The 25,022-nt window shown below is 32.8% G+C and overlaps 1 protein-coding gene across 2 annotated transcripts; it reads left to right on the top strand.

Moving 5' to 3' along the window:
• Positions 1–13,891: 13,891 nt before the first annotated feature.
• LOC110102606 (alcohol dehydrogenase-like 4) lies at positions 13,892–21,481 on the top strand. Of its 2 annotated transcripts, XM_028695463.1 has the most exons (11): positions 13,892–14,049; positions 14,146–14,282; positions 14,870–14,919; positions 15,007–15,347; positions 16,291–16,373; positions 17,585–17,660; positions 18,282–18,343; positions 19,306–19,400; positions 19,729–19,732; positions 20,863–21,021; positions 21,115–21,481. In XM_028695463.1, the coding sequence occupies exons 1-11, from the start codon at positions 13,953–13,955 to the stop codon at positions 21,229–21,231; spliced, it is 1,221 nt and encodes a 406-aa protein (XP_028551296.1). In that variant the 5' UTR covers positions 13,892–13,952; the 3' UTR covers positions 21,232–21,481. The 2 variants fall into 2 exon arrangements, 1 of the variants encoding a protein (XP_028551296.1); XR_003700980.1 differs by lacking the exon at positions 19,729–19,732.
• The last annotated feature ends 3,541 nt before the right edge of the window (positions 21,482–25,022 follow it).

Here is a 25,022-nt window from a genome sequence, read left to right as displayed (position 1 = left end):
GCAACATTTTTAAATTTTGCTCTGTGATTTAGGTTTTGTTTGAACAGCTTTCGTACTGTTTTTTAAAACGGTTTTCTTAAAAAAAAATTTGTGCTAGAAAGCTGTTTAAAAAGCAAGAATAAAGCCATCCCAAACGAAGTCTTATTCATCCCAGTTGAATTAGATCAACAAAAAAACCCTAATAGCTGATAGTTATAGTTAAAATTAATTCTTTTATCTTTATTTGTTGGTTATGGGTAACATTAGAATTTTACCAACACTAATTGATAGAGAACTAGAAGAGAGAGAGAGAGAAATTTTGAGATTTAATACAAGACTAATGCAACTGAGTTGTCTTTGAAAAAAAATAATGCTAAACAGGTAATATAAGTAAATTTTAGTAGAGTTTAATAAATAATCGTTATAAAATGAATCAATTTAGTTCCTATCTATTTGATTTTTTTTAGGGCTGCAAATGAACCGATTCGAGCCGAGTGTGTTCGTATTCATATTTGGTTAAGAGTTTGATTTGAGCTTTTTTGTTTGTGTTCAAATTTTATTTGTTTAAATTCATTTTGTGCTTATCGAGCTTTAAACAAACGAGCATTATCAAGTTATGAACGATCTCTATTTCTAGATGTGCTTTAATTTAATAAATGAGCTTTATTGAACCATCTAATAAACAATTATATCAAGTCTATTCGTGAACATATCTAGTGAAGTTTTTTTTTTAATTATCAAACAAGCTCGTTCACGAATATATTTAATGTGTATTCTTGATCTATCAAATGAGCTCGTTCATGAACAAACGATCTATGATTAATCTTATATTAATCTATGAGCTCGTTTATTTTAAATCATATCAATCCCAGAATTATCTCCCACATGATACACCATAGCTTGAGACTCAATTAAATCAATTGGAACCTGAACAAAAGCATTAGGAACTAAACCATCATTCAAAAGAGGGGGAAAGATAACATCGGAAAAAACAACAGGGATCATATCACTAGCAGCCCCCTCAGGCACCACAGCCGTAGCAGCCCCCTCAGGAACCACAGCCTTAGGAGAAACCGAGCAATCCTCACCCAACAAAACAGTGACAGAAAGCGAACCACCCGAGCAGTCCACATTAACTGTAGGCAAGACAGACGGGGCAGAGACAGTCCCAAGCATTGACAAAACAGGACAAGTATTAAAAACAAGATGACCATCAACACTAGTACAAGTTCGATTCACTTGAATAGGAGGCAAGACTCCATCCACAACATCCTCACGAACCTGCAGAGAGGAATCGATGACAATAGGAATGGCATTTTTCACAACAGTCATAACACCAATCTCAGGGAGCAAAGCCCCCACAACATGCTCAAAATTAGACATAGAAGGATTAGGAGCAGGGGAAAAGGGCTCGACAACCCCATCAACACACTTATTAATAACCAAGTTATCCTCCAAAATACCCTCCACACTACCAGTCATAGTTGGAACCACACCAGGATCACATCCCGGGACTGTGTGAGGTAAAGGAACAACAGCAGAAGCAATCCCAACAACAGGTTCCACGACAGTTTCAGTTACAGACTGCACAACAGGCACCGCCGTCCCCAACGGATTCTCGCCCTCAACAGCTTACAAAATTAAATCAACTGTTCGCTTAGGATGCATATTACCACAATCATTAATCGAGTGGCCAATCGACTTACACCGACCACAATGCTTAGACAATTCTTCCATTTCCACTGATTGAACATAGCCAAGTTTTTCTGGGCCAAGCCAAATACAATATGGATATTTCTTAGTAATATCCAACTCCACAAGCACTCGAGCCACCGAGGGATGGAAGCCAACCGCCATAGCATTATGCCATTATCATTTTTGAGAGGTTTACCAAACAAATACCCCAAAGCATGCAAGATACGGGGAGAAAAAAAAAATGCGGACGCAAATTAGGAAAACACACCCAAATGGGAACAACCGGCGATTCAACGTTAACATCAAAATAAGGAGACCACTTAGGAAGCTTCATATAACAGTTCAGCACAAAGTAAGAATGATGTGCAAAAACCTTACAGTAATCTAAATCGTTGCTCAGCTTAATCAGTGAAAAATTTTCGGACAGCATCGAGGGATGGCCGACGATTCGGGAAACCAACCAAGGACGAGAACCTCAGCTTTAGAAACCCAAAGAGAAGGCAAACCCCGGTGAGAAGCCGCTTTAAGCTCGGGAAATTCAATCTGGGAGGAAACACCATAAAGCGTCTCAAGGAAGGACCGAGAAGAGGATTGATTGTTAAGAAAACCAGGATCTCGCACACGATTGACCGCCATGAAGGACGGAGGAGGGAAAATCACGACTGCTAATTAATCATGTTAGACTTTGAGTTAATTTTTTTTAACCAATCAAAGTTTTATTTTGAACAAATTTTTTTCCCACTACTTTTAAAAAAATTCTAACTATAAAAATAATTTTAAAAAATAATAAGAAAATTATATCAAATAAAACTAATTTTAAATAGGTTCATTTTGACCGGTAAGATTTGATAACTCCAAATTTACTAGAAATAATTCCGTACGGAGATAAGACATAGAACACCATCCAGAGCTTAATCAGAATGTGTCATATCAACGACACCGAGCCGTGGTATCGAGCGGTACTGAGGAGTACCAATCACATGAGTAACGTGACACATTCTGATTGGTCTCGTGAAGATATTCGGCTTTGGCCCAGAATAATTAATCCCAATTTAGATGATTTGGAGCGTACGATTACAAACAAATTGTTCAGCATTTCAAGCCATTCATTAAATTAAAGGAATCTAAAAGTGTACATGCTGCAAACGGTTTCACACGGCAGACGACAGTAATGAGTTATTGTAAGTGTTGACCTTGACTTAGGATTTTTTTATTATTATTATTTTTAAATGAGGCTTTCTTGAAGAAATTTCGTCGTAGACTTTTATTATTATTATTATTATTAGTTTATTACTGTATGACTGAGAGAACAAATATCGTGCAAGTTGTAAAAAATCAAAAGCTCCTGTTATTGATTGGATACTTTTAGTTTGGAGGTGGTCAACTACCAGAAGGTCAATTGCATTCATGGCATCATCAAAAATTGCTTTGTCATGAATAGGGCAGAATCAACTTTAATTCTTAGGAGGATAAGTTTATAAAAAAATAAAAATATATATAATACAAAATTTAAAATGAATTTTGATATTGCATTATATATGTGGAGTAAAAAAATTTATAAATTTTGCATTTTTTTATAGTGTTGAGCAACAGTAGAGAGCAACAGAGAATCAACAAACAAGTGAAATGTTGCTCGGGATTTACCGGTGGCGTGAAAAGGGTCGGCTAGGGCAAAGAAATAAAATGAGGAGGGGCAAATTACCTAATAATTCTTCTTTTAAATATGTTTTTTAATTTTTTAGGCAGATAATCTCTCTTTTAAAAGTTTTTAAATTCTTTTCTAATTGTCCCCCGGGCATTGCACGGTTCTACCTCTGGTCAAGAGTTCAGATTATTATCATAATATTCATGAAAATAATGTAAAATTATCGCCGCATTTGCTTATTCAGATTTATTTTTTGTTGAATATTACAATAAAATATATTTAGGTTTTGTTTGGAACATTTTTCTTATTATTTTCTATCATATAACTCATATTGTTTTGTTAGTTGGGAGCTTGAGTCTTTTTATGTATATGATATATGTGTGAGTTTATCTTAATTGGCCAGAGCGAATGTATAAAAAAATTTATATGTAAGTTTTTTCGTATAATTTTTTTTAATAAAAGAAAAAATATAGTGATCGAAAGTTATTCCAAAGAAAGCTTTAATTTGGGGCGGTTTTTAGTTGGGGAGCTAAATTAATGGTATCCATTCAATGTAACTATGGCTCAGTTTTGAACTTTTTTTATTATTATGAAAACTATAATTAGTTGGAAAGATATTAATATGAGATTTTTTTATTATTATTTTAAACTTTTTTTATTATTATGAAAAAACTTGAAAAGCTTCACAGCTTGGGATCATGGCGCATAATTTAGTTGGAAATCTATTAGCTAAAATAGCTGTGAAATTATTATGAAAAGTAGAATTACAAGTATTATAATTTTTATATTAATTTAATCTGAGCTTTCACTAGGGATGTCAATTCGGGTCAACTGGTCGGGTTCGGGTCGAACCTGGAACTGACCCGGCACTATTCGGGTAACCCCGAACCGACTCGTTTTTAAAAACGGGTCAGGTTTCCGGACCCGAACCCGACCCGATTCGGATCCGGGTCAACTCGACTCGACACGAATAACCCGGAGTAGTCTAAAAATTGCTAGTGTTTATGGTCAAAATCGGGCCAATCCTCGATTTTCGGGTCAATATCCGGTCAAAATGGGTCAATCTCGGATTTCTGGGTCAAATAGGAGTTTTCATGTCAATTTCGAGTCATTTTCGGGTCAACTCGACTCGACACGAATAACCCGGAGTAGTCTAAAAATTGCTAGTGTTTATGGTCAAAATCGGGTCAATCCTCGATTTTCGGGTCAATATCGGGTCAAAACGGGTCAATCTCGGATTTCCGGGTCAAATAGGAGTTTTCATGTCAATTTCGAGTCATTTTCGGGTCAATTTCGGGTTGCTGGGACAACCCGAACCCGATCCGATTTTTAAAACGGGTTGATTTATTGAACCCGAACCCGACCCGTTTTGGGTTCGGGTTGACTCTAACCCGAATTTTTTCAGGTCGGATTCGGGTCGTGTCAAAAATTGACACCCCTAGCTTTCACTCTAGCTTGAATGCTGAAAGATCGAGCTGAGTAAAAGTACGAGGCCCAAGGTGGATAATAAATCTTGAGATTGACCTGTTTCGGAGCTTAATTTTTTGTTTTGAATCTAGACAAAAAATAAATAATTATTTCAATATAAATGTCAATGTATTAATTAATATTAATTGAGCCGACTCAACAAGCTAAAGAAGCCGAGTTGGGCCAAGTTTACAAGTTATGTTCTTATTTCATATTTGTTGTCTTATATTTTGATATTTTTATAAAATAAAGAATAAGAAGCATATGTAAAATAATATTTTTTATTAAAAAATTTTGAAAATAAAGAAAATCAATTTAAGCCTAAAGCGTCGGCCGGCCGTTTAACCGGTCCAACCCGGCCGTTGTCAAGGAACGGTTTTAAATGGATGCTCCGACAATACCATTTGATATTTTATAAAGTCTCGAGAAAACCTACTTGATGAAGAATTCTTTGAATACGATTTAATAAAATTATCGACTCAATAGAAAAATACAATTGCATGATAGAGAAGATTCAAGGTCGAATAGATAAATTATTGTTTTCTTGAACAGGCAAATTCAGGAATTATTTATTTATTTTTCAGAGAGTTCATTTGATTGATTAAGGTTTTTTTTTTTTTTGGTGTGTGGATGTTTAAACCTTTTTGTTTTTATTTTTTCAAGGCTTATTTCTCATACTCCGTTTGAGATAATTTTTTATAGCTTTTAAAGCAATTTTTTAGTACAAACTTAATACATCTACTCTTCTAATTGGGTCTTCACGAGACCAAATCATCTAAGAAGACTCTCTATAATCTTAGATGTCATTGGAGCTATGCCAACCTTCTCATATATAAGAGTGAAGCCACTCATCCAACTGAGCATCCTCATCTATGAAACACTTGACTTAATTTTACGCTTCTCTTTTAATTGCAAACATTTTGCACTATAAAGCATTGCGGATCTCATCACAATCTTATAGATGTTCTCTATATTTTCGAGGTGTGTCACTCGTGAAGATTTATAAATAGTTCGAGGAGGACCTTTGGGCTTTGGCTAGAGATTTGAAAGAGTTTTGAGACTTCAAGAGCTCCAGCACCACCGCTCAACCGCCGATCGCCGCTGGTCTACAGGTCGACCACTGTCCGACCACCGCTTGCCCCTGACTTCCCCCCAACTGCCAACCATCGCCGGACTTCCACCTGGCCGACATCCACCACCGGACTTCAGGCAGATCCTAATTGGACCAACGCCTTGCCGCCGTCCGCCACAAGACTTCCACCCGGGTCAATCTCGATTTTCAGGTCAAAATCGGGTCAAAACGGGTCAATCTCGGGTTTCTGGGTCAAATAGTAGTTTTCATGTCAATTTCCAATTATTTTTGGGTCAACTTCGGGTTGTTGGGACAACTCGAATCCGACCCGATTTTTAAAACGGGTTGATTCGTTGAACCCGAACCCGACCCGTTTCGGGTTCGGGTTGAACCTAACCCAGATTTTTTAGGGTCGGATTCAGGTCGTATCAAAAATTGACACCCCTAGCTTTCACTCGAGCTTGAAAGCTCGATTGAAAGATCAAGCTGAGTGAAAAGTATGAGGCTCAAGGTGGATAATAAATCTTGAGATTGACCTGTTTTGGAGCTTAATTTCTTGTTTTGAATCTAGATAAAAAATAAATAATTATTTCAATATAAATACCAATGTATTAATTAAAATTAATTGAGCCGGCTCAACAAGCTAAAGAAGCCGAGCTGGGCCAAGTTTACAATTTAATGTTCTTATTTCATATTTGTTGTCTTATATTTTGATATTTTTATAAAATAAAGAATAAGAAGCACATGCAAAATAATATTTTTTTATAAAAAAAAGAAAAAAAATTAAAATAACGAAAATCAATATAAGCCTAAAGCGTCGGCCGGCCGTTTAACCGGTCCAAGCCGGCCGGTGTCAAGGAACGGTTTTAAATGGATGCTCCAACAATACCATTTGATATTTATAAAGTCTCGAGAAAACCTACTTGATGAAGAATTCTTTGAATACGATTTAATAAAATTATCTGACTCAATAGAAAAATACAATTGCATGATAGAGAAGATTCAACGTCGAATAGATAAATTATTGTTTTCTAGAACAGGCAAATATTCAGGAATTTTTTATTTATTTTTCATAGAGTTCATCTGATTGATTAAGGTTTTTTTTTTAAACCTTTTTGTTTTCATTTTTCAAGGCTTATTTCTCAGACTTCGTTTAAGATAGTTTTTTATTACTTTTAAAGCAGTTTTTTAGTATAAACCTAATACATCTACTCTTTTAATCGGGTCTTCACGAGACTAAATCATCTAAGATGACTCTCTCTATTCTTAGATATCATTGGAGCTATGCCAACCTTCTCACGTATAAGAGTGAAGCGACTCATTCACTGAGCATCCTCATCTATGGAAGACTTAGACTTAATTTTATCCTTCTCTTTTAATTGCAAACATTTTGCACTATAAATCATTGCAGATCTCACCACAATCTTATAGAATTTATATTAGCCAATGATTAAGGAAATGTGTTCCTTAATCGTGAATTTGCATGAGAAACTAATGTGAACACTGATTTGGGATTTTAGTATGGGTTAACACTCATCCGCTCAAAGATGATGGTGAGTTATACAATAATTTATGATGCAAAATAGTAGCCATTAAAATAGAGTTGTACAATGTTAATGTAATAAAATAGATATGAACTACTGAAGATGTTTTCTATGGTGTAAGTATAAGACTTGACATTGTTAAATGCATTAGATGATGTTGAGTGAATACCCAATCATAAGAGGAGAGATTGAGCGATCTAGAAGATAGTATTTGGATGTCAATACCTAACATATATAAGAATTAAGAGACATCATAAAATAATTTACATTAGTGATCGAGTGAAGTTTAGTGGTCCAATTGATTGTTCATTTAATAGGAAGTGTGATTGACGATCAAGAAGGGCGTGCACCATATATTGGTGGTTGAAGTATGTTAGCTATTAGTAGACATAGTAGGACTATTAATTGAGAATGTTGGATGTTGGGAGATAAATAATGGTACATTCAACCATTCTCCTTATGCGAGAGGCAGACGACATTCGGGAGGCGAGCATTAGGCATCGATGGTTAATAAATATTAGATGTTGTTAGATGTTGGAAGAGGTTAAAAAATGATTGACTAAGAACATCAAATATTGAGCCATAGTTAGTTGTTTGCTAAATTGTTCTTTGTATAAGCAGAGAGACTAGCGATTAAGAGGTCAGACGTTTAACATATTTGTTGAAAGATACATGACATTAACAAGCATCGAAGGCATTCGTTTAGGAATGTTGGACATCATATTATAACGGGTGGTTTGTTTAGTTGTTTTTCTTATAAAAAAGAAAACTGATCATAAAGAAGGACGTTGGCATTATACAACAATGATAGACATAAATATTAGAAGACATCATATGACGGATTGACTAGGAACATCGGATATTCGGTGGCAATCAATGATCTAATAAATCATTTTTCTTATAGAAGTCGATATTGTCGATTGGGTAGGCAAATGTAGGGCTTCATTGATTGTCAAACATCAAACATTAGTATTATTATTATTATCACAAATAATAATGTTGGTTGGTGGTGGACATCAATGCTTGTTCGATGTAAATTTTGAGTATTGTGACCCGGTGTGAATTTAACTTTCAAAAGAAAAACACTGAATATTATGTGAATAATGCTAAATAGCACTGAAATATATATAATTTATATTGAAATAATGAAATGTGTAAATTTATCTCCTATTTACTATGCAATATTTATGAAAATTATAATTTTAACTTCGTAAGTTAATTTTATAATTTTAGAAATGTTTGTATATGATATTTTTTGTATAAACATTTTAGAAAATTTTAACATACTAATTTAAATGTTAAAATTAGAATCATAATATATATTCAAAATTGTTTTAAAAATTTAAATTAATTATAATTTTAATTATAATAAAATTAGATAGATTGAAATGGAGAGAGATGGAGAAAAAGAGAGATATATATAGACAGAGAGATCGAGAAGAGAAAAATAATAATAAAAAAAAATTAAACAAATATTGGCAAGGATGAGTTTTAAATATTGGAGCTAGTTTGAGATTGATGCTGTTTCACGCATCTCAAAGCATTTTTAAATACTTAAAAATCATTATGACCATTTTTTATGATCAAGACATTATAACACAAAATTTTTCATAAGAAAAATAGATATTAAAAAAAAAACTGTAAAAAAGGCATATTTTGTTTGATTAGGAAAAATAAGTAAGGATATTTTGATGAAAAAATTACCAGTATTGATACGTCATCAAAAATAGTTTTGATCATGCACGAATCCTGAGGTATAATCAAGTAAAAAAAATTTAAATCATATGAATTCAAATTTCAACAAACTTATAGTCAAACTGAATGTCTCAAAGAGACGAAGCTAACAACACTAAAATTTGTCCAACCCGAGCCCCAATGGGTTCAAATCGGAAGATTGAACCACATTTGGAATGTTCAAAGCATTATTTGGATGATAAATTAATATTCAAATATTACTTGCTTATAGTCAAATCGAGCGGCTCGATGAGACAAATCCAATGAGTCTAAGATTGCTGAATTATGATATCGTCAAGACACTTAAATAGTTGAAAAACACTATATAATTGGGGTAATCAATACGGACCATCCGATTGAGCACTCTGACCCTGCCTAGATGTTCTCTATATTTATGAGGTGTGTCACTCGTGAAGATTTATAAATAGTCCGAGGAGGACCTTTGGGCTTTGGCTAGAGATTGGAAAAAGCTTCGAGGCTTGAAGAGCTCCAGCACCACCGCTCGACCGCCGATCGTCGCTGGTCTACAGGCCGACCATTGTTCGACCACTGCTTACCACTGACTTCCACCCAACTGCCAACCATCGCCGGGCTTCCACCTAGCTGCCAAATACCACCAGATTTTAGCCCGACCCTGATTGGACCAACGCCTTGTCGGCACCCGCCACCAGACTTCTACCCGGCCGCCGATCGCCCCTAGACTTCTACTCGGCCGCCGACTGCCGCCAGCCTTCAGCTAGATCATCGTTAGATCAAAGGCCGAACAACGACTGTCGCTAGACTTCCACATGGTCGTCGACCACCACCAGTATTCAGCTCGACTGACGTCAGACCATTGCCCGGCCGCCAACCGTCGACCGCCAAGGAACTTCAGCTCGACCGCCCTGTCGTCGTTGGACCACCGCCTAGCCGCCGACCTCCGTCGAACTTCCATCGAGACCGCTGATCCGCCGCAAGACTTCAGCCGGACCTCGTCAGATCCACTGCCCCAGGCCACCGACCGCCACCGAACTTAAGCCCGGCCTTTGTTGGATCATCCATGCCCGCCTCCGGATCTCACTCGACAGCCGAGCACTCATAAAATTCCGCCCGACCTTCGCCGATCATTCCCTTCCAGCTGAACTTCTGCCCGGACGCCGTCAACTTCCGCCTGACTATTATCAAACCTTTCACTACTCTCCAAACTACAATAATTTGACCGCCTCTAAGTCAAAGGACGAGTCAACCTTTTGTAATTCACTCAAATTTAGTTGAATCTTTTCACTAAGGTGAGGCCCCATGATTTTTTCCTCTTCATGGCTTTCCATATAAAAAAGATCGGTATTTTACTTCTCGCTATGTTTGATGCTGGATATCAGTGCATCGCTAAGGTAAACTGAAAAGTTTACCCACTCTCCGTCGCAAATATTCTAACCCGCAACAAGTATAATTAAAATTTTAACACAAATTTAATTGCATTTAAGAAAACCCTTGACCTTTTTAATGGAGGCTTAGGACGGAAGAGCTGATTACCCTAGAGACTCCAGCCAGCATGCCGACTGCCGCTTGCCCTGCATGAATGGTGAAATGCGTGATTTCTAGGAAGACGGAATGAAAGAAAGAAACGTAATGTTTTTTAGTTTGCTTAATTAATTGCATTATCATAAATAAATTAATTAAATATTAATTAAACATTACGCATCCAGCGAGACAAATTTAAAAATGATGTCCGTTCTTATTTATTAATTATTTTGGCTAAAACAAAATAAAAAATAGAAATGAAGCGGCTCTAACCGGGCAAATTCGCGTGGCAAAGGGTCTTCGGGCGCAGGTGAGACGGGTCGGATCTTAGACCTAGATTGATGCATCTGGGTTCAATAACGACTGATCAGGCAAACCGTTTAAAAGGAAATGACTTGTCTATTTTGCCAATTAAAAAAATAAAATCAGTAAATTTTATTATAGTAAAATAAATAAATTAAACTAATAAGTAAAAAATGGAAATTTATATTTTAGTAAAATTAATAAATGAAATTAATATATAACATGAGAAGTCGTTACTATTTAAACGACTTGCTCGTATAATATATTAATTTATTAATTTTATTATAATTTTATAAAAAATTTCCTTTTCTTTCTCTAAAAGTCAATTAATAAATTATATTTTAATAAAATTAATAAATTAGATTAGTGAATTATATTTTAGTAAAATAATAAATTAAATTAGTACATTTTATTATATTAAAATTAATAGATTAAATTGATACATTTTATTATAATAAAATTAAAAAATTAAATTAATATATTTTATGAGAAGTCGTTCACTATTTAAACGACTTGCTCATATAAAATATAAATTTATTAATTTTATTATAATTTATAAAAATTTGTCCGTTTCTTGCCCTACAAAGTCAAATTAAGAAATTATATTTTGGTAAAATCAATTAGTTAAATTAATAAATTATATTTTAGTAAAATTAATAAATTAAATTAGAATATTTTATTATAAATAAATTAATAAATTAAATTTACTATTTTATTACAGTAAAATTAATAATTTAAATTAATATATAATATGAGAAGCCGTTTATAAACGACTTGCTCATATAATATATTAATTTATTAATTTTAAAATAATTATTAAAATTTGTCATTTTCTACTCTACAAAGTCAATTAATAAATTATATTTTTAATAAAATTAATAAATTATATTTTAGTAAAATTAATAAATTATATTAGTACATTTATTATATTAAAGTAGTAAATTAAATTAATATGTAATATGAAAAGTTACCATTTAAAAGACTTCTCATATAATATATTAATTTATTAATTTTACTATAATTTTAATTTTGTTTAATTTATTAATTTCATTAATATATAATATAATAATTTAATTTATTATTTTAATTTGTTAATTTTACTTTGAAATAATTTGCTAATTTAAAGTATTTGTTTAACTTTTAATTTTTACTAATATATAATTTACTAATTAATTTTTTAAATTTACTGATTTTATTTTTCAATGGGCAAAATGTTAAGTCGTTTCCTTTTTATAATCAATCGCATAATTGATTATAATGAATTATTCAATTAAATAATCAATATCCTTCAAAAGAACCAAATTAAATTATCAATTGCATAATTGACAAAATCCATCTGAGAGGACAATGTCCTTAAGATGACAATGTCCTTCAAATTGTCGTATTTATAAATTACGATGCATCAATATTTTATAATAATGAATTGTTGTGTCCTGAAATATTCACAGCGGGAGGGAGAAAGAGAAGAGAAAATTTTGGGAGTTTCCTCTCTGTAGAAGTTCTTCCTGACCACTGTCTTAGTTCATCAGTTTGTCAATCACCTACGGTCCTTTCGACCACCGTCGCCTACCGACTATAGTCCTTCAAATAGCCTTCACCCAACAACTATCCTTTTGACCTCCGCCGCCTAACAACGATCTTTCTGACCTTCGTCACCTGACAGCGATCTTTCTGACCTCCACTGCCCACCGACTACGGTCCTTCCGATCTATGTTGCTAGACAACGGTCTTTCCAACATTCATCGCATGATAATGGTATTTCTGATCTCCGTCGTAAACTACGATCTTTCCGACTTCCATTGCCCGCCAACTTATACAGTCATTCTGACCTCCATTGTCAGACTATGATATTTTTTACCTCCGTTGCCTGCCCATTACGATCCTTCTAACCTCCATCATTTGAAAACGGTCCTTCTGACCTTCGTCGAATGCCTAATATGGTCTTTCGGACCTCCAACGTCTGACAACAGTCTTTCTGACTTCCGTTGCTCACAATTATGATTTTTCTGACAACCTTTGCTTGACTATGATCTTTTTTGGCCTTTGTCATTTGTCGACTATGGTCATGCAGCCCAAACGAACATATTAACTCTGATTCTTGAACCTCCCACCATATAATGCACTCTATATATGTACATTTGCTATATTGGGCCAACTCATTCTTCCTAAGGGCCTCATTTGTAATCAATTGCAAACACTAGCGGATTCATTCAAACTAGGACATGCCTCGTGGTTTTTCTCCTTTTCAGTGGTTTCCACATAAAAATTATGATGTATCTTATAAATGTTATAACAATGCTCTCTTATCTATTTATGTGTTGAATCTTCGTACAAAGCTAAGACATTAAACTATATCACTCTCTACAGTCGTGCATATTTCAGGACGTAACATGAATCATGTTATATCAATCATATATATCACATATATGCACATGCATAACATGAATGCACATTAACATTAAAAAAGGTAAATTTTAACTAATTATTTGTAAGCTATGATGCAAATACAGATATATGGACTTGCCCAACATGTCTATAAGTGTAATTAAAAAAAAAAAAAAAAACTGATACATGTTTTTATTAAAAAAAATCATATTATAATAGAGTGCCTATTTTTTTTAATAATAGAAATAGTATTTATACTGTATCATATCTTATTCCCTACGGCTGCATCAAATTTCTTGAATAAGTAATGAAAACTTAATTACTTTGCTGTCAGCTTAGCTATTACTCCTATTAGTTTACGTTACTAATTAATGAAACGCACACGTTGACTGACGGAAATACTTGTCTGGACTTTCAGAAGGAGTGAGAAAGCCGTCCCAAATTAAGCCTCAGACTTGATATGACTATTTAAATATTATATTTAATTTAAAATTTATTCAAAACTTTTAAAATTTATCCTGATTTTAGCCTCTAGAAACCACAAATTTCTCTCTACCCTTCCTATTTATAACCATCCACTCTCCACGCCAAATCCACAGAAGAGAGAGCAATAAGAGAGAGAGAGAAGATGACAGGCTTCACTGCAGAGAACACCAATGGTTTCCACGCCGGAGAGAAGGGAGGCGCCGGACAGAAAACGGCCGGCGAAGTTATCAAATGCAAAGGTAATTAATAATTTGCATATTAATCATTTCTATAAAACAGTGTTTTAGTGGAGGAAAAAAACTGTTAATTAAAAAATGATGCTTTTGGTTAATTAGCGGCCGTGGTTTGGGGTCCGGGAGAGGCCTTCAAGATCGAGGAAATAGAGGTGGAGCCTCCTCAGCGTTTGGAAGTCCGGCTTCGAATCCTCTTCACCTCAATATGCCACACCGACCTCAACGCTTGGCAGGGCGAGGTATTATCAAAGCTTATTCTATTCTTTTATTTTAGGATTTATACGGAATAGTTCTTTTTTCCAACAAAAAAAAAATTATTATTTTATTTTTAGGATCATATCAATATTTTTTCCACTGTTTTTCCAATTATTTTGGACTTCTACAGCAGCTTTTTAAAAAGTTATTTTTCGATCTTACACATGAGAAATTATTATGTGCGGACACCGGACGCAGCTTTATGTCTGAATGTCACAGTACCGCTTCCTGTACCGAGCGTAGTACCAAGCAATACCGAGTCATGGTACAATAAAAAGAATGACTTGGTGCATTTTTATTGATCTTCGGACGACGCTTGGTATCCGCATAGAATAATATTTCTTCCAGATCTTAATAAAAAAAAGTTTTAATTGTATGTTTATTAATTTTATTTGTATTTATTTAAATCACTTATAATGAAAGAAATCTTATTAGGAGATGATTATTACGGTTGATTTTATGATTTAAGAGTATAATTCATAAAAATTTACCATAATCATTTAAGAAATTAATTATTGAATTTTTTTAATTTATCTACTTTATCTAATATAAATCCAATCTATTATCGCAGAACAAGCTGCAGCAGATATTCCCTCGTGTCCTGGGCCACGAGGCCGCAGGGTAAATAATTTATATTATCATTAGCTGCTCTAATCTTCTCTATTATTGATAATTAAATTGCTAATCAATTTACTAATTAATTGATAGTGTGGTGGAGAGCGTAGGGGAAGCAGTGGAGGAACTGAAAGCCGGTGATCGGGTGGTGCCGGTCTTCACCGGCGAATGTGGATATTGTGCCGCGTGCCGGTCGGAGAAGACCAATCTATGCGTCGGTTATGCGGTGGACCCTATGCGGAGCGTGATGAGGGCCGACGGTCGGGTCAGGTTGTTTTGGGTCGGACCTGATGGTGAACGACGACCTGTTTATCATTTTTTGAACACCTCAACCTTCGCCGAATACACGGTTATAGATTCTGCCTGTGTTGTTAAAGTCCCCGCCGATGCACCGCTCAGTCGCATGTGTCTTCTCAGCTGTGGCATTTCCACCGGTAAGTCAACTGAAATATTTCCCAAAAAAAAAGTCAACTGAAATATATATTGTCTGGTTAAATTAAGATATCTCATGTGTGTATCTTAGGATGAATTATTTTGTGCGGACACCTGATGGGGAGCATTATCCAGTTTGTCTCTATGAAGTTGCGCTTTTACTATTCACAGAGATAAAACTTGACTATTCTTCCCGTCCGATGTCCGCACAGAATAATCTTTTGTATCTTATGGGTGTTTGGTTACAAGCGGTGAGAATTTAAGGGAATTTTAACTCAATTTGGTTTGTTGGTTGAAAATTTTGATTACTAATCAAGAGGTTTTGTGTTGAATCTTACGTATGTGATGTGTTTGTGAGTTTGACTTAATTAGGTTAAATGTCCAAAAAAAAAAGAAGATATATAGGAGGCCGTTGATAGGACATAATATGTGTCGACGCGTAATTGAAGTCCATGTATTGATGAGAAGGTTGTGTAGAGGGGTAGTTCGTAGCGTTGTTATAGGCAGATGTTGCGAAGGCCATTAATGAAGGTCTTAAAGGTCTAGATTAGGAGAAATTATTCTGTTCGGAGTTCGAGCTGGAAGAATCGTCAATATATGTGAATGTATATGTATTGTACACAATGTGTACACTCACAGTCTGAATAATTGTTTCCGTACGGACTCCACACAGAATAATTTATCCTTAATTAGATGCCACCCATATGATTTTATATTAAATTTTAATTAAAGTGGAATTAATCCGAAAAAGGTTACCAAAAAAAATATCAATTAAAATTTATTTGATAGAGGAAAACTTTTACAAGTGCTTACCAAGTATAAAATTTGATTATATTTTTTATTAAATTAGTGATACAGCCGAGAGAAAATAATCATATTATATAATTATATCTTAGATATTTAATGCTTTTTATACATAATTACTTTTTTTTTTTAAATGCGTAGGACTTGGAGCGGCGTGGAATACGGCGAATGTCGAAGAAGGATCGAAGGTGGCAATCTTTGGACTCGGTGCGGTCGGTCTTGCTGTAAGCTTCCCTTCTATTAGAATATTAGGAAAAAAATGAAATTTTTATTATATTAATTGTAAAAGAAATTTAGTTATTTTGATAATTATTATTATCAAAATTTATTTTTTATTAAAATATTTTGATATAATTATATGTAAAAATGAAACGATAATTATTCAAGCATTCAAAATAAATAATATTTAATTATAACAGAGAATAGCATATAGATAATTTTTTTAAAAATTTTTTGAATAATTAACTTCTAATTATTTTTTATATGAATTGCATCATGCGATAATTTTTTTAACTACGAAATATTTTATGTTGTTTGGACTTTAGAGGCCTTAGAGGCCAATGCCTATTTGGTTTAAGTCATTATAAAGACTTATTGTATATTATTATTTAAGTTTTGTTTAGATAACTTTTTAAAAATTTTAAGCTCTTTTTTTAGGGTATATTTTGTCAAGTTTCTTACTTCTTTACTTTTTAGATTGTAATTGCAATTGCGTGGTTCTTATTTTTTTATTATTTTAAAGAAATATATGTGTTAAAAAAGATGTATTTTAAACAAATTTTAAATAAGTTATTTTTCCACAATAACATTACAATCATTTTTATAAAAAGCTATTGCCTTTCTAAACAAATTTTTAGGGTTCATTTTGGATGATTTTTCTACTACTTAAAACAATTTTATAAGACAAAATTTTTAACTTTTGTACTTAACAATTGTTTTAAGAATCAGTAACAAAGCCATCCCAAATCAAGCCTTACACTTTGTTTGGGTTGGCTTTCTTGATGCTTTTTAAAGCAGCTTTCTAGTATAATTTTTTTTTAGTAAAAAAATTTTAATTTATGTACTAAAATGTTGCTTTAAAAGGCATCAAGAAAGCCGTCCAAAACGATGTCTTAGGCTTTGTTTGGGACGGCTTTCTTATTGCTTCTTAAAGCAGTTTTTTAGTATAAATTTTTTATTTTTTTATTAAAAAGTTGTTTAAAGAAGCATAAAGAAAGCCGTCCCAAACAAAACCTTAGTCACAGATTTAAAAATGATTTTTTAAAAACAGTTTTTTGAAGACAAAAATTTTAAAAAGAGATGAAAAAGCTATCTTTTAAATACACATTATTTTTTCTTTACTAATTTTCTTATCACAACAAAAAAAAGTTGAAAAGTAAATGAATACCTGCGTCCAAAATATTTTTAACGCTAAGCTACGCGCGATATTATGAAGGTTGCCGAAGGAGCACGGCTGAGAGGAGCTGCTAACATCATTGGGGTAGACATTAACCCAAATAAATTTCTGAAAGGTACTTTACAATAAATAATGGTCAAATAGTACGTTTTATATTATTTCTCAAAAAGTTTGATGCGTCACTCATTTGTAGCCAAAAGATTAATATAATATATAATATATAATTTTAAAAATTTTTGTACTAAAAATTTATTTAAAAAATAGTAAATGACAAATTGGTAATTATTTTTTCTTTCAAAATATTTTTGCTAAGACGTTACTTTATAACTGTATTTATAAAAAAAATCTAGTTGTCCTAAATAAATCTTAAATATAATTATTTAATCATATTTTTTATCAAATTTGAAATTACATAAATACAAAATATGTAAAATTAAAGATATTTTCTGAAATTAAAATTTTTTTAAAAAATAATATTAAAAAAGTGAATTTAACTCAATTTTTTTTAAAATGAGATAACATTAATTAGATTTATTTAGAAAGAAAAAAAATGATTATGATACTCCCTTCAAATTTTGTTAGTATATAATTTTAAATCATTAAATATATCTTGAGATAATTTTTATATAATAAATAAATTAAGACTTTTATTACAATTAATAGTCTAAAAATAAATTCATTAAAACTTATAAATTTATTTGTTTGACTAATTACTTATTTTGATGTGTTCACACAGGACGAGAAATGGGCATCACAGATTTTATAAATCCAACGGATTACACAAAACCTTTACATGAGGTAACATAATTTATTTTTCTCTTTTTTTTTATTAGTTTGTGCTGTTTGAAAGAATTAAATGTTGAATTTTAAATACATATACAAAACGATATAGTTTTTTAAGAAAATTATCTAATTTTTCATAATAAGTTTATTATTTCAACCAACGCAAATGATCCCTAAAACCTTTTTGACAATTTTAGCAAAGCTCATAAAGATACTATCATGTCCTTTATTCAACTGCTACTAAGGACAGTGCTTCCTCGTCGATAAAAAAAAAAAAGTCTATAAGTCATTAATAGTATGAAGCTATGCAAGCTAATCGCAACTTATCTTAGGCTTCTTTTTTATTGTTTTGAAATCAGCTTTTAGTACGAAAAAATATACTAGAAGTTGTTTTAAGAAATTAATAAGAAATCGTCCACAAACGATGTCTTAATTGGGGTGATATTCTTTTAGCTTTCGTTTGGGATGGCTCTTTTGTTGCTTCTTAAAGCAGCTTTCTCAGCATAAAATTAAAATTTTGATAAAAAAGCTGCTTTAAAGAGTAGTAAGAAAGTCATCTCAATACAAAGCCTTGATATATTAGTTGGATGATTTGGTGTTATCAACTAAGAGGTTTTGTGTCGAGAACTTATTTATATATTGTGTCATAAGGTTTGTCTTAATTTGACATGTGTCCCCCTAAAAAGTACGAAGCTCATTAATTATTTTTATTGATATAATTAAGGCTTGTTTGGGACGGATTTTTTCTTGCTTTCTAAAACAACTTTTTAAATAATATATTTTGAATTTGAAAATTTGTACTAGAAAGCTTTTTATAAAGCGGTACGAAAGTTGTCCCAATATTTACTACACAATTTATCAAATAATAATTTTTTTTTAATAAATAAATTATAAATTATTATTTAAAATAACTTTTATTTACTTAGAAAATAATTTTTAACTGTAACGTCTAATGACTGATTAATGCACTGATTTAGGTGATAAGGGAGTTGACAAAAGGAGGAGTTGATTACAGCTTCGAGTGCTCTGGAAATCTGGAAGTTCTTCGCGAGGCGTTTCTATCCACTATCTGGTAATTTCTAATTTGAATAATAAGTTATATTTATCAAATAAATAAATATTTAAATATTAATTTATGATTATTATTTAGTGAGCTTATTTAATTTAGTGGACTCAATTTTTATATTATTTATCCACTAAAAATGAGAAAATATTTTCTTAAATGCATAATTTATATTTTTTTTTGGAAATCATAATTTATATTTCATTCTTTAAAATAAATATTAAATAGATTAGATGAAAATGAAGGATCAAATTAAAATGTTTTATTATATATTTAATATTTAAATATAAGATAAGCCTAAAAATGCTGACCCAACAATGTTTTATTATATATTTAGGGGTGTCAATTTTTGACACGACCTGACCCGATCAGGAAAAACCCGGGGTTTTTCCGGGTTTTGGAAAAAAACCCGAAACCTTAAAAGGTTTTTTTTTTTTTCCCCCCCCCACCAGAATTGAAAAAACCCGCACTTCGAAATTGATCCGAAAGGTGACACGAAAACTCATTTTAACCTGAAAACCTGAGATTGGCTCGTTTTGACCCGAAAACCCGAGTTTGACCCGATTTTCACCCGAAAACTACCAATTTTGGGTCAACCCCAGGTCATTCGTGTCGGGTCAGGTTGACCCAGACCTGAATCGGGTCGGGTTCAGGTCCAGAAACCTGACCTGTTTTTAAAAACGGGTCGAGTTAGGGTTGACCATAATAGTGCCGGGTCAGTTCCGGATTCGACCCGAACCCGACCCGTTGACCCGAATTGACACCCCTACCACTATTCTGAAGAAGGCCTCAAACCAATAAAAGTCATCTATTAATTAATTAACAATTCTCAATCATATAATATATTCTTTTGAAAACAGGCAAAAATATTAATAAAAAAAATAAATCTGTTTCATCACTTTACTATAAGGCCAATTGTAGTTTTCTTTGATGTATCACGTAGACTACTTATTTTACTTTATCACAAACGCAATAATTTTTTATGTTGGATTTCATAAATATGTTTTTTTTTTAACAAATGTTTAAGCTTCAATTGGGTGGCTTTTCTACAGCTTTTTAGTATAAAATTTTTTAGAACTGGAATTTTTTTACTGTAAAATTGACTTAGACTTCATTTGGAACAACTTTTTTATTGTTTTCTGAAACATCTTTCTAATACAAAAATTTTTTAGTTTAAGAAGTTTTTATACTAAAAAGTTGTTGTAAAAAACAATAAAAAAGTCATCCTAAACAAAGTCTTATGTTTCATTTGGGACGACTTTTTTTTTTGCTTTCTAAGCCAGTTTTCTAGTACAAAAATTTCATGACTAGAAAACCGTTTTAAAAAACAGTAAGAAAGTTGTCCCAAACGAAGCCTTATAAAGCATTAAGAAAGCGGCCTCAAAGATCTGGATGGGTTCATATCACATGAGCTTAACTATATACACTAATTATCAAATAATTTGTTCATTTATTTGATCTGCAACAATAGTGTTGGGGATTAACTGTGCTTCTGGGCGTCCACCCATCTCCTAAACTGCTACCTCTGCATCCCATGGAGCTCTTTGAAAGGAAGATAGTCGCTGCAGTGTTTGGGGACTTCAAAGCAAAGTCGCAGTTGCCTGAGTTAATCAGCAAGTGCATCAGTGGGGTGAGCATAAAGCATTTGCTCTTACGAAATTTTAATTATATGAACTATATTCATATGTAGAGAGTAAGGATTATAATTATTTTGCATTTGCAGGAGATTAAGATAAATCTGGATGGGTTCATATCACATGAGCTTCCCTTCTCTGAGATCAACCAAGCCTTTCAATTGCTGGCTGAGGGGAAGGCTTTGAGGTGTCTTTTGAAGCTTTGAGTTTATCTATGATTGGAGTAGAGAGAATTTTATTTTATATAATTAGGATATAAATAGTTCAAAGCTATGGTAAGTAGTTCTTCCTATTAGCAAATAATGTAAGGACCTGATCTTGGTTCTTGATTTAGCAACACCTTCTAACAGAGTATTTTATGTATTTAAAGGATATGTATTTGCTTTACTTTGGTGGATCAGTGAATGCACCACTTCTGTAAAATCTTCTTTGGATAAATTGTCATATTTTCTTGAAGTTTAGGGTGAGCCACCTATTAACGCATCTCTTCCGGATGAATATTCACCTATCAAAATAAGTGACATTCTATTTTATGTGAGTGCGTGCTAGATCTTTGTACAAAATTAAGAAGATAAATTTAATATTTTTCTACCGCTACGAATATTCTAGAACTCAACAATCAATATTAAACTAACTAAAGAAAATCATCCGGATTACCTCTCATTGTTGAAGACATAATATTTGATAAACATACTAATGGTTTGCCCATGGATTAGGTTCAGGCCAAATCCGGAATTGACCCCGCACTATTTGGGTCTACCTGAACAAGACCATTTTTTGCAAGCATGTCAATTTTACGAACCTGAACCTGAACTGCTTCAGGTTTGGGTCAACCCGATGGCGGGCGGCGACAGCGGCGTACGGGCGGGGTCAGCGAGATTGCACGACGGGCAGGCGAGTCAGCCTCGGGACGTGAATCGGACGCGAAGTGCGAACTGCTGGACGCGACGCAAAGTCGCCTTGGGACATGACGTGGGCTGCCGCGGTCACAGCGGGCATACTCGATCAGCTCGGGCTCCACTGGTCATTCCGGGTTTCTGGGTCAACCCGAACCCGACCCGGTTCGGGTTCGGGTCAACATGAACCCAAAACTTTCGGGTCTGATTTGGATCAAATTTTTTGGTCGTGTCAAATATTGACACCCCTATCATTTACTAAGCCTTTTAAAACCACGGTATGAACCAACCTTCAATCTACTGGCTTCAATGATTTCTATTTCTTATTATGCTGTAAAAACCTGAATCTAGCTGCTGATGCAACCCGTTAAGTTGCTATGAACCCATAACTTGACCCTTATTTGTCATTTAATGGGATGAGAGGATGTGTAAGAGCTTGATTCTCTAAGAGAATTTTGAGTAGAGAACGACAATCTGCTTCACATAGGGCCTCACTAAAACTAAGCCGTGGACAAATGCAAACTCCCTATGATCTGCTTCTTTGAAAGAGGCATTCTTTTTACCGAAGGATGTTGAACTTGGACGCAATGATTGTTACTCTGAACTCTCTTCTTAAGAAGGTGAATTGTAATATTGTGGATTGTTCTTCTGCTTGGTCCTCTTGAATCATTCAGAGATCCAAAGTCAAATTGCTCAGCAAAGGAGAAGATGATTTGAAACTCATGTACGTATGCTAAAATCAAGTTCAGACTGAATTATAGTAGAACCCTTTTGATTGTTGCTTCATCTAGATCCCCATCCAATGTAATAGCTTGTATTTTCATCTGGATCCCCTTCCATTAATGTAGTAGCTTGTATTTTGATCTGAGTAATAAATTTTCTTAGGAGTTATTTTAAGTAAAATTTAAAAATCATCTTCATCATAGCATTTATATTATATTTTTTTTTTGGACTGATGAAAATCCTTAAGAAATTGATACATGTTGGTACAAGTAAGAATTTTGAGACTGTCAAGTGTCCGTTTTGCAAACTAATTTCACCAGTATTTTAAATAAAATTTGTTATTTTATAAATATTTTTTTTTTATAAATTTTAAAATCCCAAATAAATCTATATGAATTTTCTATTACAAATTTAAAAAATTAAGTAATTATGTTAATATTATATTTTATTTATTATAAAATATCTTAAAGCATTAATACCTTATTCAATCATTTTTACTTTTAATTTCTTCATTTCGGTAAACAGAGAATGGGTTACCAAGAAATAAGAGAGAGAGGAGATAGAAAAGAAATCTTTGGATTTGGAGATAGTGGTGCAATTTTCGTATGTCTACCTTATTGGAGAATTTGTTTGTCTCACTATAAGAAATTGTTATCCTATTCCGATTTCAATAATTTTATGTTTTTGATATTTTTGATTAAATTTGTGTTTTCATTAACGAAAAACAAGAATAAGTTTCATTGGTAAAACTTTTATCGCATAATTTTTTGCATATAATAGATCTCGTCAACATGAATATTTTGACTGTATATAATGAATTTCACTTGTTAAATTGAAATATATGATTTTTAAAGAAAATTCATTGTATAATAATTTGATAGACTTTTCTATATTTATACATTTTTGCATTTCATACATGATATTTGTTTACATTACATAGAAAAAAGATAGCATTTACATGTACGTAAGGAAGACTGGCATTTAATACTATAATGAATATATTTTAGCTCTTAAAATATAATACACTGTATAGGTGGGTTGGCCAACGAGGTTTTTCTTTAAATAAAAGTTTGATGGTGTAATCCTAGTTATAGTATGTAACTGATTGACTTAATTACATCGACAAGTAGACGATAACGACTCTTAAATGATTATTAAAAGCACATGTGAAATTTGACGTATTGAGAGCTATGACATATAATATATGTACAGAAGAAAATACCACATTAAAACTGAATCTCATGTCATACTTTTCACAATTATACTCTTGATGATATTTACGTAATAGTACATTAAATTGCATTAATATTGATTGAGCATACTATATTATAGCTTGTATTTTGATCTAAGTAAATAAATTCTTTTAGGAGTCATTTTAAGCTAAATTTAAAAATTAACTTCATCATATCATTTATATTATATTATTTTAATTACTTTTTTTTTTTTGAAATTTTCAATCACTGGTGAAAATCTTTAAGAAATTGACACATGTCGGTACAAGTGAGAATTTTGAGACTATTAGGTGTTTGTTATGCAAACCAAATTATTGTTTGATTTGAAGTAAAATAAATGTAGTGTAAAGTTAAAAAAAGATGAAGGTCAGTGAGTGCCGGAGAAGTTGAGTGGCAGCAGTGGTGGCCGGCGGCGGTTGGTGGCGAAAAGAGGCGGATTGCAGTGGTGGTGGTGTTAGCCAGAAGTGAATGGCGTCGGTGGCCAACAATGGTCAACATTGGTGGTGGTCGACAATAAGTGGCAGTGACATTGGGGGGTGGCTGAGGTGATGGGCGGTTGGAGTGGAGGTGCTTGGCGATGGTGGGTAGTAACGGGAGTTGGCGGTCAAGTGTGCTTGCTTACGATGTAAATAGTTTTTTCTCAAAACTGAGCAAGTTTAGTTTACCTAAAAAATGAACTAAAATGATTTAAGATTTATTTACTTTACTTTGCATTTACTTTTCATCCAATCAAACATTAATATTTTCAAAAACCTAAGCATTTGCAATACTTTACACCCATTTTATTTCAAACCAAACAGCCCCTTAGCATATTTGTTTGATAGTTACAAATAATTTTACTGAAGATTCAAAATTAAATCTTCATGATTTTATTTTCGCTCACTTTATGCATCTAACACATTATTGGTTTTGCATATTTATAAGTACAAAATTCGTTTTTTTAAATAATATCAGCTCAAGTAATTAAAATATAGCAAATATTAATTTCATTATCAATATTTTATCTTAATAAACTTTATAAATACTGATTTTTTTAGATTGATATAGTCCATGTTTAATTAATAAAAGTTTCTATCATACTCAACTCAATATAAATTTTGTAAATATAAAAACTCCTACTAACTAATGATTCGTCTTACTGCTTAT

This window comes from Dendrobium catenatum, unplaced genomic scaffold, assembly GCF_001605985.2.
Source record: "Dendrobium catenatum unplaced genomic scaffold, ASM160598v2 fragScaff_scaffold_637, whole genome shotgun sequence".
Taxonomy (NCBI): domain Eukaryota; kingdom Viridiplantae; phylum Streptophyta; class Magnoliopsida; order Asparagales; family Orchidaceae; genus Dendrobium; species Dendrobium catenatum.
The sequence above is the reverse complement of the archived record's forward strand: the minus strand, read 5'-3'. Positions and strand labels throughout refer to the sequence as shown.

What these genes read in the sequence shown, in the direction of transcription:
- LOC110102606 (XM_028695463.1), top strand. Translation starts at nt 13,953, where the DNA reads ATGACAGGCTTCACTGCAGAGAACACCAATGGTTTCCACGCCGGAGAG. An exon ending in TCGGTGCGGTCGGTCTTGCT is followed by an intron (nt 16,374 to 17,584) that starts GTAAGCTTCCCT and finishes GATATTATGAAG; the next exon opens with GTTGCCGAAGGAGCACGGCT. An exon ending in TCAGCAAGTGCATCAGTGGG is followed by an intron (nt 21,022 to 21,114) that starts GTGAGCATAAAG and finishes TTGCATTTGCAG; the next exon opens with GAGATTAAGATAAATCTGGA.